Here is a 20294-nt window from a genome sequence, read left to right on the forward strand (position 1 = left end):
ATTAAAGGGAGTCTAAAGTTCCTTTATCGATTAAAGGGAGTCTAAAGTTCCTTTATCGATTAAAGGGAGTCTAAAGTTCCTTTATTCGATTAAAGAGAGTCTAAAGTTCCTTTATCGATTAAAGGGAGTCTAAAGTTCCTTTATCGATTAAGGGAGTCTAAAGTTCCTTTATCGATTAAAGAGAGTCTAAAGTTCCTTTATCGATTAAAGGGAGTCTAAAGTTCCATTATTTATTAAAGGGAGTCGAAAGTTCCATTATTTATTAAAGGGAGTCGAAAGTTCCATCATAAATCCATTGGGGGCACCGCATGGATTCACAAAAGATTTTTAAACCACATTCGCCCCAGAGTTTAAAACCCAGTTTTGATCGATTTGATTACCAGTTTTGGCCAATGAAGCTTAGAGAAACCACTATACAAATCTGGTTTCAAGAGATAGTATGACCGTGGCTTTAGTTGCAAAGAAAATATCGGGGATTTAACGTTGCACAGCTTAGATGCAGGGATGCCAGATCGCCAAAATTAAATTTTCCTTTCAGGACGTTGAAATATTCCTTGTTTTTCGAAATCAATGAATACGAACTTTTACGTAAATATTTTCTATAGTGACCCTAGGATTCATTGTCTTCGAAATATTTATCCGAGTATTTATTTTCACCCACTTTTGCAATTATTGAAAATTTTTAATTTGTACGATTTTTATACAAAAATACGAATTTAAATTTATATGAAATTTTAGTACAAATCCTCGATTGAAAGCACAAACATGTAACATGAAATACGTGGTTTATTCTTCAAAAAGATCTATAAATTTTGCACCGAATGCTAGTATTAGTGGCGAAACCCGCATAATATTATCAAAAATATTCGCGAATATGTTAATAAATATTTTTCTAAATGTCCACCACAATAGATTTCACGCGACAAAATGTCATCAATCATTACATTTCCTATTTACGAAAACGCCTTTTACAAAACTTAATATAAAACTTTAATCTTGAAAATGTAAGTTGGACAGGTTAAACTACCCTCTTGAAAACGTGAACCGGGGAACTTGTAGGAGATACTATTTTACACAATGAAGCTACGTCTACAAGTTTCCCCGTTCACGTGTTCAAGAGGGTAACTTAACCTGTCTATTAAGATGGTACACTAGGTAGAACTCGTTTCCAGTTCTATACATATGAAAGTGAATTTAGATTTTTGTCTAACATTCAAGTTAAAAGTATTAAAATTATTGAGATTTTTGTCTAACATTCAAGCTAAAAGTATTACAATTATTGAGATTTTTGTCTAACATTCAAGTTAAAAGTATTACAATTATTGAGATTTTTGTCTAACATTCAAGTTAAAAGTATTACAATTATTGAGATTTTTGTCTAACATTCAAGCTAAAAGTATTACAATTATTGAGATTTTTGTCTAACATTCAAGTTAAAAGTATTACAATTATTGAGATTTTTGTCTAACATTCAAGTTAAAAGTATTACAATTATTGAGATTTTTGTCTAACATTCAAGTTAAAAGTATTACAATTATTGAGATTTTTGTCTAACATTCAAGTTAAAAGTATTACAATTATTGAGATTTTTGTCTAACATTCAAGTTAAAAGTATTACAATTATTGAGATTTTTGTCTAACATTCAAGTTAAAAGTATTACAATTATTGAGATTTTTGTCTAACATTCAAGTTAAAAGTATTACAATTATTGAGATTTTTGTCTAACATTCAAGTTAAAAGTATTACAATTATTGAGATTTTTGTCTAACATTCAAGTTAAAAGTATTACAATTATTGAGATTTTTGTCTAACATTCAAGTTAAAAGTATTACAATTATTGAGATTTTTGTCTAACATTCAAGTTAAAAGTATTACAATTATTGAGATTTTTGTCTAACATTCAAGTTAAAAGTATTACAATTATTGAGATTTTTGTCTAACATTCAAGTTAAAAGTATTACAATTATTGAGATTTTTGTCTAACATTCAAGCTAAAAGTATTACAATTATTGAGATTTTTGTCTAACATTCAAGTTAAAAGTATTACAATTATTGAGATTTTTGTCTAACATTCAAGTTAAAAGTATTACAATTATTGAGATTTTTGTCTAACATTCAAGTTAAAAGTATTACAATTATTGAGATTTTTGTCTAACATTCAAGTTAAAAGTATTACAATTATTGAGATTTTTGTCTAACATTCAAGCTAAAAGTATTACAATTATTGAGATTTTTGTCTAACATTCAAGTTAAAAGTATTACAATTATTGAGATTTTTGTCTAACATTCAAGTTAAAAGTATTACAATTATTGAGATTTTTGTCTAACATTCAAGTTAAAAGTATTACAATTATTGAGATTTTTGTCTAACATTCAAGTTAAAAGTATTACAATTATTGAGATTTTTGTCTAACATTCAAGCTAAAAGTATTACAATTATTGAGATTTTTGTCTAACATTCAAGTTAAAAGTATTACAATTATTGAGATTTTTGTCTAACATTCAAGTTAAAAGTATTACAATTATTGAGATTTTTGTCTAACATTCAAGTTAAAAGTATTACAATTATTGAGATTTTTGTCTAACATTCAAGTTAAAAGTATTACAATTATTGAGATTTTTGTCTAACATTCAAGTTAAAAGTATTACAATTATTGAGATTTTTGTCTAACATTCAAGTTAAAAGTATTACAATTATTGAGATTTTTGTCTAACATTCAAGCTAAAAGTATTACAATTATTGAGATTTTTGTCTAACATTCAAGTTAAAAGTATTACAATTATTGAGATTTTTGTCTAACATTCAAGTTAAAAGTATTACAATTATTGAGATTTTTGTCTAACATTCAAGTTAAAAGTATTACAATTATTGAGATTTTTGTCTAACATTCAAGTTAAAAGTATTACAATTATTGAGATTTTTGTCTAACATTCAAGTTAAAAGTATTACAATTATTGAGATTTTTGTCTAACATTCAAGTTAAAAGTATTACAATTATTGAGATTTTTGTCTAACATTCAAGTTAAAAGTATTACAATTATTGAGATTTTTGTCTAACATTCAAGCTAAAAGTATTACAATTATTGAGATTTTTGTCTAACATTCAAGTTAAAAGTATTACAATTATTGAGATTTTTGTCTAACATTCAAGTTAAAAGTATTACAATTATTGAGATTTTTGTCTAACATTCAAGTTAAAAGTATTACAATTATTGAGATTTTTGTCTAACATTCAAGTTAAAAGTATTACAATTATTGAGATTTTTGTCTAACATTCAAGTTAAAAGTATTACAATTATTGAGATTTTTGTCTAACATTCAAGTTAAAAGTATTACAATTATTGAGATTTTTGTCTAACATTCAAGTTAAAAGTATTACAATTATTGAGATTTTTGTCTAACATTCAAGTTAAAAGTATTACAATTATTGAGATTTTTGTCTAACATTCAAGTTAAAAGTATTACAATTATTGAGATTTTTGTCTAACATTCAAGTTAAAAGTATTACAATTATTGAGATTTTTGTCTAACATTCAAGTTAAAAGTATTACAATTATTGAGATTTTTGTCTAACATTCAAGCTAAAAGTATTACAATTATTGAGATTTTTGTCTAACATTCAAGTTAAAAGTATTACAATTATTGAGATTTTTGTCTAACATTCAAGTTAAAAGTATTACAATTATTGAGATTTTTGTCTAACATTCAAGTTAAAAGTATTACAATTATTGAGATTTTTGTCTAACATTCAAGTTAAAAGTATTACAATTATTGAGATTTTTGTCTAACATTCAAGCTAAAAGTATTACAATTATTGAGATTTTTGTCTAACATTCAAGTTAAAAGTATTACAATTATTGAGATTTTTGTCTAACATTCAAGTTAAAAGTATTACAATTATTGAGATTTTTGTCTAACATTCAAGTTAAAAGTATTACAATTATTGAGATTTTTGTCTAACATTCAAGTTAAAAGTATTACAATTATTGAGATTTTTGTCTAACATTCAAGTTAAAAGTATTACAATTATTGAGATTTTTGTCTAACATTCAAGTTAAAAGTATTACAATTATTGAGATTTTTGTCTAACATTCAAGTTAAAAGTATTACAATTATTGAGATTTTTGTCTAACATTCAAGTTAAAAGTATTACAATTATTGAGATTTTTGTCTAACATTCAAGTTAAAAGTATTACAATTATTGAGATTTTTGTCTAACATTCAAGTTAAAAGTATTACAATTATTGAGATTTTTGTCTAACATTCAAGCTAAAAGTATTACAATTATTGAGATTTTTGTCTAACATTCAAGTTAAAAGTATTACAATTATTGAGATTTTTGTCTAACATTCAAGTTAAAAGTATTACAATTATTGAGATTTTTGTCTAACATTCAAGTTAAAAGTATTACAATTATTGAGATTTTTGTCTAACATTCAAGTTAAAAGTATTACAATTATTGAGATTTTTGTCTAACATTCAAGTTAAAAGTATTACAATTATTGAGATTTTTGTCTAACATTCAAGTTAAAAGTATTACAATTATTGAGATTTTTGTCTAACATTCAAGTTAAAAGTATTACAATTATTGAGATTTTTGTCTAACATTCAAGCTAAAAGTATTACAATTATTGAGATTTTTGTCTAACATTCAAGTTAAAAGTATTACAATTATTGAGATTTTTGTCTAACATTCAAGTTAAAAGTATTACAATTATTGAGATTTTTGTCTAACATTCAAGTTAAAAGTATTACAATTATTGAGATTTTTGTCTAACATTCAAGTTAAAAGTATTACAATTATTGAGATTTTTGTCTAACATTCAAGTTAAAAGTATTACAATTATTGAGATTTTTGTCTAACATTCAAGTTAAAAGTATTACAATTATTGAGATTTTTGTCTAACATTCAAGTTAAAAGTATTACAATTATTGAGATTTTTGTCTAACATTCAAGTTAAAAGTATTACAATTATTGAGATTTTTGTCTAACATTCAAGTTAAAAGTATTACAATTATTGAGATTTTTGTCTAACATTCAAGTTAAAAGTATTACAATTATTGAGATTTTTGTCTAACATTCAAGCTAAAAGTATTACAATTATTGAGATTTTTGTCTAACATTCAAGTTAAAAGTATTACAATTATTGAGATTTTTGTCTAACATTCAAGTTAAAAGTATTACAATTATTGAGATTTTTGTCTAACATTCAAGTTAAAAGTATTACAATTATTGAGATTTTTGTCTAACATTCAAGTTAAAAGTATTACAATTATTGAGATTTTTGTCTAACATTCAAGCTAAAAGTATTACAATTATTGAGATTTTTGTCTAACATTCAAGTTAAAAGTATTACAATTATTGAGATTTTTGTCTAACATTCAAGTTAAAAGTATTACAATTATTGAGATTTTTGTCTAACATTCAAGTTAAAAGTATTACAATTATTGAGATTTTTGTCTAACATTCAAGTTAAAAGTATTACAATTATTGAGATTTTTGTCTAACATTCAAGCTAAAAGTATTACAATTATTGAGATTTTTGTCTAACATTCAAGTTAAAAGTATTACAATTATTGAGATTTTTGTCTAACATTCAAGTTAAAAGTATTACAATTATTGAGATTTTTGTCTAACATTCAAGTTAAAAGTATTACAATTATTGAGATTTTTGTCTAACATTCAAGTTAAAAGTATTACAATTATTGAGATTTTTGTCTAACATTCAAGCTAAAAGTATTACAATTATTGAGATTTTTGTCTAACATTCAAGTTAAAAGTATTACAATTATTGAGATTTTTGTCTAACATTCAAGTTAAAAGTATTACAATTATTGAGATTTTTGTCTAACATTCAAGTTAAAAGTATTACAATTATTGAGATTTTTGTCTAACATTCAAGTTAAAAGTATTACAATTATTGAGATTTTTGTCTAACATTCAAGCTAAAAGTATTACAATTATTGAGATTTTTGTCTAACATTCAAGTTAAAAGTATTACAATTATTGAGATTTTTGTCTAACATTCAAGTTAAAAGTATTCAAATTATTTAGATTTTTGTCTAACATTCAAGTTAAAAATATTATAATATAGTCTGTATTTTCAATTTTTAAGCTGGCGGGTTGAAAACATTTTGATAGCACTGCAAAGATAGCTAGACGAAACTTCTGCAAAGTACTAAGCCTCATTGAACCCTAAAAACATCATCCACCTAATTAGAAAGTTCACAGAAACGCCGCGAACGAATTTGGCGCTGTTTGTATCTTTCAGCCAGGGTTGGCAAAATCCTTGTTTTTTTCAAAAAGAACAAAAACAATGTTTTTTATTGTTTTAAACAAGATTCATTGTTTTTAACTTTTTTTAAATCAAACAATAAAAAACACATAATAAACAATAAAAATCTATGTTTAAATCACGTTTTAAACTATTCATTATACTTATGAATCAGACTCACGAGTAAACTCATTTAAAGAAATATTACGTATCATTAAACGTATTATCATAAGTGGCATAATTACCCTAAGTGTGTCAATAAGATGAATTTTTCAATGATACCTTGTTTAACGAAAGTGACGTAAATGACGTCATTTTTTCCAGTGACGAAATTTACGTATTGTGTTTGCGAAGCGGCGTCTGCGGCGCGAGCACTAAAAATATTAGGGTACTTGAACGGAATTCGCGAGTCCTACTTTTCTTTGGTCTGTTTAGAACAAGCTCAAATTGACGATTTTCTGTGGGAAAGGCTCCTATTGGCACACTTAGGGGAATTATGTCACTTATGGTATTATAAATAAACTCACAGGGAGAAGAACCAAAGAGTACACGCTTATTTAAACTAGCCAAGAATTTCGCTAAGCGTTGTTGACCAACCATTGACGGCCTTAGGGTTTTCGATGCCCCATGCAAATACTACCTAACCTGTAGTATGGTTTTTAATATAGCACATTGTTTTTAGTTTTGGTTTATTGAAATGTGCACGTCTGCAGTCATAAATCATCACAAAAAAAGTATAAAAAATAAGTACTTAGATACCTCTATAATCTTAAAACTTCCATCACGTCATACAATTTCAAAAAAATCGAGAAAGGGAACCGAAATCCCTAGATTTTTATCTAGGAGTGCCGAATAGTCGGTTTTAACCCGATCTGTCCGTGTTTCTGGTTACTTAAAACCCGGCACAACCCGACTAAACAGCAAACCTACTTTTATCTCGTGCATAGGTAGTGTCCCAAATAGATGTATATTGGCAGCTATATACATTCTATTTAAACAAAAAGACAAAATTCAACGCGTTCGTAGGATTTTTGCACTGGTAGGAAATTTATGAAATCATATCGAGCCCTTTCATTCGCTCTTTTCTGAGAATCTTAAAATCAAACTACCGGTTATCAATACAATTTACCTTTCTTAGAGCCTTGGAATGGTTTTTTCTACCTTTTCCCTCATATTGAATAACCAAAATCTTCCGAAAAAACAATGAACATTTACCTTATAAAAAACATGTTTAAAACAGATAGTTTAAAACGTTTAAAACAAATTGGTGTTTGTTTACAATATTTGTTTTAAACGTGTTTTAAACACTTGTTTTAAACATTTTGTTTAAAACTTGCCAACCCTGCTTTCAGCTAACAACTCCGACGAATCCTCTTCGCCCGATAGTTTTTGCATAGTGTCTATTGAAAATTAATACGCTTTCATTATGAAAACTAACGCTTACCGAGGTACGTAAAACTAACTACTTTTGACTTTAAGTATTAAAAATTGGAATTTATTGGCGTCAACCTAACCTGGTAGGCATTCTGCGAACAGAGATAAATAAACTAGTAGCTTATCTTCAGCAGCTGAAATATAGCGTTTTGTCTATGTTTAATTTATAATATTGTACACCATATGTCTACATAAAAACTTCAAAATTAACTATACATTACTTATTTTATTATTCATAAATTTAACAATCAAATCTGAATTTAATCGCATCTTTTGTTTGATTCAAATTCCGTCATTGTTAACAAGGAGCTTTGTTTTAATTTTAATAAACCTAATTTAAATTAACCACAGCAATTAAAAACAAATCTAATTTTACCCAACGCGCGCAACTACAGTATTTTTCCACGGAGTTTCAAGTTATTCCTTACTTTCCAAATTCGTAATGATTGTGTTTGATAATAAGACACTCTAATTAGCGATGCCACTGTCATTACTCTAATTATACTTCAATCTCAACCCACGCAATTAACTTAATTGTAAATGGAAATTAAGAACCTGGGAAGCTAAGATTTCCAAAGTCAATTATAAAAACCTCGTTTTAATTGAGCATAATGAACTTATTGAATTTACATAAATCCATGTTTGGTTAATTTTAAAATTAGCAATTTCGACATACTATAATTATAGAAAAATCACAATTTGTTCCATTATCAATTCGAATATCAAATTTGTTTGACTAAAAAACTTTAGCTTAAACATTCCGTGTTAATTCTTTGTATTTCGTAATGGCAGCTGCACCTTAAATTTAAAAAGCGTACACTCTAAGGAGTCTAAGCCAAAGCTACGCGACAGACTATTACTAAAGGCAAAATCATCTTCAGACCTTCCCGCGGGGATATTTTCAAAGTTTTTTGGGTAAGTTTTCTCCCCTTTCCTGTTATTGTTTCTTAAATTCGTCTTAGACAAAAGTGAATGACTCCATTTAAGAATCCCCGACTTCCTAGGAAACCATGATTTTGCAGGCGTTACGGCATATGTGGAAAGGGCGGGTTGACTACTTTCACTTTTCTCGTCTGCTAGACTATAGAATACGTTGTCTCGCGTGCTCGAATCCATTAAGTATTTTTAAGCCTTGGTCTGCTTTGATTTCACTTGTTTATTAGGTATGACCGGACGCATTAAAGTGTTAAAAATAGTTAAACTATGTAGGATATATCACGGAACTGTTATTTTTTTATGTTCCGCGGTTAATTATTATTAGTATAGTAACGGTTATTTATTTTCATATCATATGACGTTAACTTCATAATTTATACAATATTTGATTGGAGAAAGCTATGCATTCCAATATTGTTACCTTTTATTATCAAACTTTGGCAGAATTCGCTTAATCACGATAGATGGCGTTGACACCAAGACTATTAACACCAATACGCAACCAACTAATTAAAATTCTAACGGAAATTTAATTAATTTTGTTAACGGTATTAACAAGTTTATGAAACAAGGATGTTTATTAATTATAATTCCACCGGACAAGCAAGTCAAACAAAGGCCTTTTGTGAAATGACCGCAGAAATAGCCTTCTCCATATATTGCATGGCCAGAGCACCATAGTTCCTGTTCCCTCTATCCGTTATTTTGAAAATCGTCGCCAGTTCGTATGCACATCCTTTTTTGACCTTTTCAAACTGTTGTTTTTTATTAGTTCAGAAAACGAAACGGATTTTCCAGAGGTTATGGTCCTGTGAAATTATATATTTCTCGTTTCCTGCCCTGTTTGTAATAGACCTCGAGGTTATTCAAGTATTTTTTGGTTTGTTTAATCTTATTTTCTAAAATTTCCGGTCTATTTAAATTTTTGGTGTTGGGCTAATATTAGCTCGGGTTACATTATTCTATCCAGGTTCGTTAAAACGCCTTACCCAATATGACATTCAAAATAAGGCAACTGAACGCCTATTAAGCGATTACGTTAGATTTACTGTCGTCACCTACACAACCTTGTCAATACTATGAGATTTTTTTATGGTTACTGCTAAGCGCCTACTTAATTTTTTTCCCATAGCAAGTCAATATTAATATAATAATATAATATATATTATATTATATATATATATTATATTATTATATATTATATATATTATATATTATATATATTATATTATTATATTATATATTATATATATATTATATATATATATATTATATATATATATATATATATATATATAATAAATAATAATATATATATATATATATATATATATATATATATATATATATATATATATATATAATAAATAATAATATAATATATATATAATATATATATATATATATTTCACGCGGAATAGAAAACTATCTGCTTTCGGTCATTTCAATATTTTACTTGTCTTAATCGCTAAATGACACAATATATTTAAATTTGTGTTTATGGTAACGTCGGTAGCAATATGACCAAAACATTGTTCGCTAAAATGGTCGTAACTAACTTTTACTTTAATAGGAAACTATCTGCTTTCAATCATATCAATATTTAACTTGCCTTAATTACTAAATGACGCGTTCTTTTTAAATTTAACTTTAATATAACATCGGTACCGGTAAGGCTAAAAGATTGTTCACTTAAATGGACGTAACTAACTTTTAAGTTAATGGGAAGTTCGGTTTTTTTAGCTTTATTGAAACATGGTTTCCTAAAAGTAAACTGTATTTAATTAATTTATTCATTTGATTAATGAAGTTTAAGAACAATATCAAATCTTAAAATATGTAACTAACTTTTGTTATGTACAATAATTTTGTACTTGGTTCCCGACACACCCTTTCAGATACATTTTAAAATTCCATCAAAAACGTTATTAAATTTAATCGTAAATCATTTTCAAACTCCCAAAAATATTATAATTTTCTTCGAAACAATCGTTGTAAAACTCAAAAAGTGTAAGTACTTCATTATAAAAGGATTTTCTTTAAAAACAATAAAAATGAAACCCAAGATAGGCTAACAACGTAAGTAACGCGAAGTTATCTAACATTTTATTTGAGAAGAAAATCTCCAAAGGTCTGGCTCCACCCACTCTGAACGTGGGCCGTATTTGCAACCCCTAAATTAGTGACTCCCTCCCCTCTCAGCGATAAAACACCTTAGGGTTTGACCCCCAAATACTCGGCTCTTACTAAAACCTCTGCAACTGTAGAAGGGAGAGAGATAAATTGTAAAATATTTGAAGGCAGTTTGATTCCAGCCGCTGACATGAATGCACGTTGAAGCCGGTTTCTAACCTTTCTGTCAAATCATGTGAGTCTATATGAAGTATATTGTATTGTGATTTGATTTATTTATAATTGGTTTTTCGGTGGTGATTGGAGCATGTTTTTGAACCCTATCATTTTAAATCGTATTGGTATTTATTTTCACGCTGATATTATTTGTATTTTGAAGTTTTTAAATATTTCTAGTTGGAATTGCTCTTATTGGAATATCTATTTTTATTAACAAATATTTCCATGTATAATATAGATTTACGGGAATAGACGATAATATAACGCTCTACCACTTCATCAAATAAACATTTAATATACAATAAATTATAATACGAAATACTACTGATATAAATTGATTGTTACTATTGACTATGTTAAAATAATTTTTATTTATATTTGATTTTATTTATTGAAGTCATTTCTTAAATTTATATTTAAATATTTGGTTTTATATTATATTTGTATTAATTAATGGCATATTATATTATATATTAATGGCATATTATATTATATATTAATGGCATATTATATTATATATTAATGGCATATTATATTATATATTAATGGCATATTATATTATATATTAACGGCATATTATATTATATATTAATGGCATATTATATTATATATTAATGGCATATTATATTATATATTAATGGCATATTATATTATATTATATATTAATGGCATATTATATTATATATTAATGGCATATTATATTATATATTAATGGCATATTATATTATATATTAATGGCATATTATATTATATATTAATGGCATATTATATTATATATTAATGGCATATTATATTATATATTAATGGCATATTATATTATATATTAATGGCATTATATTATATATTAATGGCATATATTATATAATAATGCCAGATATATATTAATGGCATATTTTTTATATATTAATGGCATATTATTTTATATATTAATGGCATATTATTTTATATATTAATGGCATATTATTTTATATATTAATGGCATATTATTTTATATATTAATGGCATATTACTTTATATATTAATGGAATATTATTTTATATATTAATGGCATATTACTTTATATATTAATGGAATATTATTTTATATATTAATGGCATATTACTTTATATATTAATGGCATATTATTTTATATATTAATGGTATATTAGGCCTATATTATATATTAATGGCATATTATATTATATATTAATGGCATATTATATAATATATTTATGACATTATATTATATATTAATGACACAATAGAATATAATGTAATATAATATATTTTTTAACATTTTGATATGTATGTCAATTTAAAATATTTAAATATTATTATCATTACACTATTAATTAATTATAAATAATAATGTAATCTTATTAAACCTTATTTTGCAGGTGTTTTCAACTACTACAAGCAAGGGTTTCAAGTCAATAAACAACGTAAACCAAAACAAATATATTTGAAGGAAAAATGATGTCTAACAAAGGTCATAGAACGAAATCTAAACAAGCCAGTTACGGGGCTCACCTGAACGTTCACCTAGCATCTGTGAATTTCTAAAATACGTTAAGCTCTTAACGGTAAAACTTCCGTTTAACTTCCTGAGCTGCTAGATCAACAACCGATTTTCTAAACAATGGCACGCTAAATTAAACCCCAAAATACACCAGAACATCGTTTATCGTTCTTCGTAAGTTCAAACCGTCACGGTCCGGCTGCACCAGCAAAATTCTTCGATGCGTCATTTACATGACAATTACCCAAAATACGCGGTTGGAATTTTCTAGCGAAAGTTGTGTAAACGCGTTTAGTTACTTCGGTTCATTTACCGGTGCTTTCATTTTTGAAGAACTATTTCATTTCATTCTCAATTTTGCTCGCTCGCATTTCGGTTAGAATTCGTGTTTTGATTTCTTTAATCGACATAGATTAGATTGGTACGCACTAGTAAATTAATTAATTATTTCAAGCAGTTCGGTTTTTACTAAATAAGTGCTCTTCAGTGGACTCGAAATCTGGATTTACAGATCGTCTCAAGATAAATTTAGTTTTATTTAAATGGATTCAGTTCAAGTCATTTCAACGTAGTTCAACTCTACGATCTCGCTGAATGGTGCGGAAAATAATCCTGTTCGTTTTGGATCGACAAATTAATTTCGAACCCTGCTCAGTTTTAAACAGTTCATTAAACTGAGTTCAATTATTAAAAATCTCAGAGAGAGAGAAATGAATCTTGAGAAAAATTTCGTGTAAAAAGAACTCTTTAAACGTTGCGTAGTTTACAGTTCCGAAAATGCTAAGCACTCTAGTCCCGCCATCTTACGGCAACCTCGCGCGATTGGGCATTTCGCGTGACGCGACGACCTCTTTCGAGGAGCACGAAGACTATGACCCCCTGGTGGACGGAATCAGTCACAGATCCACCGAAAAAACAAAATGGGATAGCCCCACTACTGGACATAACGGATTCAGAGAAAAATACCGTCAAGTAAGCCTAAATGTTTTTAAACGTTTCTTTAAATGTGTCAGAAAGTAAAATTTATTAGTTAGCTAAAATTTTAGGATTTTTTTTTATTCTTTATCAAACGTCTTATGAACATTATAAACATCCTTTTTGTAATGGAGTTCAGCATCTTTTGTCCCTTGTCGCATTTTTAACGTGCCAAATTGCGTTTTTAACCTGTCACGTCGCGTGCCTTTATTTAATTTTTACAAACTGTTTCTTTCTATAGTATTGTCTTTTCGTTTAGAAGGTCGACGTACCGAGTATAATATCTAATAATAAAGGGGTTTTTAATCAACAAAATACACATGGGCTGTTCGCGAACCTGTGATAATAAAGCTAGATACCTCCCAAAACGTTGCGAGTAATTTTTAAAGACGCAAAACAAGTGGCTATTTTCTCGATGCCTCTTTGTTAAAATCCACGTACTATTTTGTCGCCTACTGCACGGCCAACTTTGACACTCGCGCAATAGCGGCCAACCCATTCGCCGAAATTCCATGAACAAGGATTTTACCGCTATAAACCATGCTATAAACTATCGCTAAGGGCGGTCAGAGCCGAGAGATAGTTTTGTTCGTAGGTTAACATAGAAACTTCAACGAATGGGTTGGCCGCTATGACACGAGTGTCAAAGTTGGCCGTGGTGAAAGAGACGAGAGACCTCGTTGATCTGAAGATATAGAACAATAAACTACGCGAAAAAGCAAAACAATTTTACTTCTTCGCGTACCCTACTGCATGTACTGTCCGTCGATTTTATCATTTCCCAAATTCGCTAAACCTTGACATCATAATTTTCCAATTACGTTTTACACCCCTGGTAATTAACGCCGGGTTTATAGGGCTCGCGGCGAAACTTTTGAAACAAGTTTTTTTTCCCTTTCAAAGTCTTCCACCAACAATTAATTCAGTAACGATCTTTTTAGAAGTTTTATTAAACATGGACAAGTTACAAAACGGCCAAAAATGGGGCTGGTTCCTAACGTTTTAATGATTTTTTTACTTTATCATTTGACAAATTACTCCTATACTTCGTGATATATTTCTGCGTAGCTTTAGTGACATAAATTTCCCCTCCCTAAATTTCGACATAACACCTTGCTAAGTTTTTCAAGGGGTTTTTTCGATTTGCTAAAATTAAACGCGTTTTTCTCCCAACTTGTGGATTTTCGTTGGGTGTTGTGTTCATTACGGTATATATCGCTGAAAGTTGTTTTAGATCAGGGTTGATTTCGCGGAATATACGTTACGTATTAAATTCGCAACAGGAAATCTAGTCGTATTGACGCCTACGTCTAAAATGATGGTCGTCGTCGCGATACCGCCGTTATCATGGTTGATGTTTTTATGTGCATTTAGCCCCTAACCTCTAAGTAAGTGAAGGATTTCTCAGTAGAGTCAGCACAGTAAACCCATATGTAGACCTATCAGTTAATTAACCAGGGTTTGTAAACTATCTGGGAAACCTGGAAAAGTCAGGGAATTTGAATATGGTCTAAAAAGTTAATTGAATTTTAAAATAACCCCAAAAAAATCCGGCAAATAAATATTTGAAAGTTGTATTAAAAATTCATAATAAATATTTTTAAGATTTTACCCCAAACCATTCATTTATTTTACAAAAATGGCTAGGGAAAATTTGCCAATTTGATCAGGGAAAACCTGGAAATATCAGGGAATTTAATTCCGGAAATTCTGTTCGAACTATTTAAAAAGTTCTACAGAACTTCTTTTATGGTTTTATATTATAAAAGACTACGTCTGAAATGCAATAATTGTCGTCGCAATACCGGCGTTATCCTGTTTGTAATAATGATGTAAATTTAGTCGAAAAACCTGTAAGAAGTGAAAGAAATTATCTGGATAAAGTAGTGCTTTCGATATAACCTACATATTAATTCGCTAATAAATAGGTTAAGCCAGCACCCTAAAACGTGAACGGAGGAACTTGTAGAATTGTAGACGTATCTTTTGTGTACAGACTGCACCTTCTACAAGTTTTCCCTACACGTTTTCGAGCGACTTTCTGGCGCTTGCTTAACCTCTCTAATGTTTATAATAGTTTTATCTACTCTTTTAATCAGCAACATTCTACTTTTAAAACATTATTGGTACTCTTGAGTCTGTTACTTATTAATACGTCACATGACGTCACCGATGAATTTTCATAGAAGTTCATAAACCGTTTAATAGTTTTTTTTTAAATAAAAAGTGGTCATGCCCAACTTGTTAAAATGCTGCTCATACGTCACAAGACCCAGCTTTATTAGTATATTTTTCGCACGCGCGATTTGCACGCGCGCTAGAAAAATCATATTCCTCTGGCGACTGTAGCGCGCGCTCGTAGACTGTGACGTAAGAGCCACCTTAAAACAAGAAGGCCACGTTACTTTATAAAAAGAACTATTACAAAATATCCAGCAGTTATTCTATTCTCAAGTTGGGTACTTTCTTGAAAGTTATCAGTTTTCTTCCGGATGATAACTTGATGAAGCTTGTTCTTTTTCGCTCGCTAATGAGCGGTTCACAAATTACCTAACGCAAACTATAATATTTTTTAGAGTTGTTAATTTTCATTTTCCTTGCGGAAAATATTAATTAATTAAATATATATTATTTTTTAAGAGTTTTTATTCTAGAGTAGTCTTGAGGTTTTGTTTTATTCTTGGATTCGAAAAAATGAGGCGAAAACGCCACGAAATTTAAATTGGCGAACATTATTTGGCTAATCATGGAATGTAAACCATTTTTTTTTTCGTAAAAATACGGAAATTTTTCTGAAAAAAAAGGCCTCTAGAATTTTATAACTTCCCCTCGTAACGAAGAGTAATAATTGGAAAGACCTCCACCAGGGTTCGTACGCAACCTGGATAAATCAGGGATTCCCTCCTTAAATTTCTCAACAAATACTCTGACTTCCCTCATTTCAAACAGTATCCTAAATTTTAAAATTAATTTCAAAATTAAGCTTAGTAATTTCAGGGTTGGCAAAAAACCGGCTTTTTTAAAAATTGAAAAATCCAGTATGGTTAAATCCGGTTGTAACCGGTGGTTTAAACCGGTTACAACCATTAATAAAAAATGATCAAATTGCTTATATCAAGCCCTCATTGCTCAAATTGCCCGATTTCAAAATTAAGTTTTTGCGCGTGACAGTACCTTTACATTGTGAGGTATAGGAGATTTATTTACCCGCTTTTATACCCTAACATGGCAGCGTATTTTCACGCGCAAAATTAATTTTAAGATACCCTAATTGCTTATATGTTAGCTCTCATTACTCTCGACAAAAAGTGAAGGTTAAATTTTGTCAATGTTTCTAATTAATTTCTCAATTTTTTTTTATAAAAAAAGTGGTTTTAACCATGGATTTTATTTGGTGGTTAAATCCGGCTTAAACCAGGGTGGGTTAATAAAGTCTGGCTGGCTCTTGCCAACCCTAATTAATTTATTGTTTGGCCTCTATAATTTTAATCAGTAAATGATTAAATAGTACTAATATTTATTTTGATAAAGTAACGGTGGCGTTCTTGTTTTAATGTGGCTATTTGCCGCTATTACGTCACAGTGTCTTACTGTTACAAGTCTACGAGCGCGTGCGATGAATATACTAATAAAGCTGTGTCTAAATTGTGACGTAAGTGCGAGGGGGAAATAACTCGCTGAAAATGTTTACACCAGATTAAATATTTCAAGAGATTACTTAATAAAAGTACAGATTACCAAAAATTACGCGGGATTACTTATTTCGAGTAATCTAAATAATATTATTAGGAGATTACGCGAGATTTTTAAATATTTCCTATATTACGTTTCTTTTTGTCGTCACGTACCCATTCCCCCCCCCCCCTCATAAACTGCTGCTTTTTTATCTGCTATCCAGTTGATTACTTATTAACATAACAAAAAATGTCTGCATAAGGTAAAATGTAGGTATTTATTAGTCTTGTAAGTCGGAAAATGACCGTTTTGATGGAAAATATTCCGTATTTTTCCGGGAAAAAAAAGTTTTTATTCCATGATTAGTCTAATATATTATTTGCAAATTTCAATAAAGCGGAATTTTTGCCTAATTGTTTCGAATCTGAAAGTAAAACTAAACCTCTAGACTAGTTTAAACTGATTTACAATGTAACACTATTAATGTTTTGTAGTATATTTACTGTTATTAGACATTTTATATCGATAAAAAGTTAAATACATTAAAAACCCTTAAAAAGTAATTTATATTTCAATTTTTTATTGTTCCGATTTGCGGAAAATTTTCCGCATTTTATTTTTACGGAAAATTAACAACACTAGTAATTACCCTTTTCAGTTTGCATAAAGCCACTTAGCGGCAAACGCGAGAACCTCATAAACTGCTGCCTTTTCGTCTGCTATCCAGTCGGTTTTTTATTTGCATAACAAAAAACCGTCTTCCTAGCAGACGAAAATCCAACCGCTTAGGAGCTTCAACCGTCGGCCGCTCATTTAGTTGGCGTCACGAACCTTTTAACATATGCCGGAAATTTGAATCCTGGAGGAAATTAATAGGCTTCATTTTCGAAAATAAACAAACACTATTTGAAAGAAAAAAAAGTATTGGAAAAAGCGGCCGCAAAACAAGGCGCAGCCCAAAAAGTGGATTTCGATACTTTCTCGAAAACTGTATTCAAATTTTCTTAGCAAAATCCTACGCAAATTTCGTGAAAGCTTGAAAAATGTCAGATTTATATTTATGCCCTCGTGTGGGATGCAGCAGGATACGCGAAGAATAAAAAGCGCTTGTTCTTTGGCGGGAGAGACGACATTGTGTGTGTAGTACTCGAATTAAGAAAAACTTCGCGCTCTTAACGAAGCCAAATTTAGGTTACATTACATTTAGATTAAAATCGAGATCACTAGACTAATACACCCCCGATTTTCAAGTGGGCATTTATTTATTAATATTTCATTTTTGGTCTCAAACTGGGGTACATTAAGAGGACCAAATGTCAATTGTTTATTCAAGAACACATCTACGTAACGTAAGAACGTACCAGGCTAAATACATTTATTTAGGCTTTCAAATAATATTTAAGGTAATATAATAATTTACGTACTAAAAGGTACACCGTTTAAATAATTTTAATTTTCTATATAATGTGATATACGTCGCATAGATGGCGACACTATTTCTGTAATCCGTCGTTAAGCCACTCGCGTAAACTATAACTTTCACTTAACTATAAATATCACTTTGAACTAAAAATGGGTCATACTTGTGGCCGTTACCGACTGGTTTATTTGTATTATTTAGTTTCGCCAGGGTAAATGAAATTATAAATCAAATCTTAGCTTGCCAGTATTTGCAACAGCTGGCGCTTCACACGTTACCGGTTACATTTGAAGATTGATAGATTTCGGTTTTATTATGCCAGATATAATATATACCTCCCAGAAGTTCCAATTTTATCAAAAGGTAACTTTTTTCCATAAATGTTCAGGGCAGTGGCAAATAATAGAAAAAGTGGAAACAAATGGCTAGGAAATCAGTGGAAAATAGTGGAAATTAACGGATAATATGGCAAAAAGTGGATAGGCCAATGGAAAATTGTGGAATGTAAAGTATAATATGGCAAAAAGTGGAAAATAGTGGAAATTAATGGATAATATGGCATAAAATGGCTAGCACAGTGGCAAATAGTGCTAAGTAATGGATAATATGGCAAAAGGTGGCCTGGCCAGTGGAAAATAGCTTAAAGTAATGGATAATATGGATAAAAGTGGCATTTCCAGTATAAAATAGTGGAAAGTAATGGAGAATATGGCCAAAAGTGGCGATTCCAGTGGAAAGTAATGGAGAATATTACAAAGTGGCGATTCCATTGGAAAAAAGTGGAAAGTAATGGAAAATATTGCAAAAAGTGGCGATTCCAGTGGAAAATAGTGGAAATTAATTGAGAATATGACTAAAAGTGGATAGGCCAGTGGCAAATAGTGGGAAATTTGTCAAATATAATAGTGGCAGATAATAATCTGAATCAGTCTTTCCGATATATAATTTTCCATAATTTAATTTCATTATAAAATGGTTATTGCCGATTATTGTCACATTGTCGAGTAAATTCCTTATTGTCCAAGCCGGAAATTTCCACTAATTTCCATACTTTTTCCTTACTGGATTTTTTCCACCTCGGAACTGATATCTACAGGGAACTATACTAGACACTAGGAATGTCTAAGTAAGACTATGGTGGTCCTGATGATTCTCATAGAAACAGGAGTGGTTTACAGACGACATTTCCCAGCCAATGATTTTGAAAATAAGCTTCGTGCGTAGTTTAAATTTTGCTCAGAAGTATCGCCGCCTAGCGACCGAGTTTTAAATTGAATATATCGAAGCGGTCTGCACGTTCAAAATTATCTCTGTACAACAGCTGAAAGTTTCAACCGAAAAACATAGAAATTAAGAAGTCGTCTGCTATTTTTTTACATATTTAGTTCACGGATATTAAGGAAGATGGCGCTATATTTCCTAAGCTCGAATAATATACGTGCTACGTCTTACTGTCGACGTAATTCAACCCTCGCCCGTTTTTACAGACGAAATTCGTATCAAGGTGCCAATGTATCCACAGCCATTCCGAGTGTAATCATATATAAATTCCTGATACTACTATCACAAAGGCACTAAAGTTGACATTTTCCAAAATTAAATAGTTTATTTGTCTGTCGTAAAATTTATCCTTGCATCAACCCGAAATATCAGTATTTAAAATCGACATTGCTTTTAAATTATCAACCCGATAACATCACGAACTGCGGATAAGAAAAAATTCATTT

The 20294-nt window shown here is 29.4% G+C and overlaps 1 protein-coding gene across 3 annotated transcripts in view; it reads left to right on the forward strand.

Moving 5' to 3' along the window:
- The first annotated feature begins 13022 nt into the window (after positions 1 to 13022).
- Positions 13023 to 20294, forward strand: part of LOC149958325 (uncharacterized) — an 80226-nt gene continuing 72954 nt past the window's right edge. Inside the window, exon 1 of one of the 3 annotated variants that reach the window (XM_090165764.1) lies at positions 13023 to 13469. In XM_090165764.1, coding sequence (XP_090021890.1) covers positions 13275 to 13469 — 195 coding nt within the window. In that variant the 5' untranslated portion in view covers positions 13023 to 13274. The remainder of the gene's footprint in view (positions 13470 to 20294) is intronic. The other 2 variants (XM_090165763.1, XM_090165766.1) reach the window with 2 other exon arrangements.

Source organism: Leiobunum rupestre, chromosome 2 (assembly GCF_980474605.1).
Source record: "Leiobunum rupestre chromosome 2, qqLeiRupe1.1.hap1, whole genome shotgun sequence".
Classification (NCBI taxonomy): Eukaryota; Metazoa; Arthropoda; class Arachnida; order Opiliones; family Sclerosomatidae; genus Leiobunum; species Leiobunum rupestre.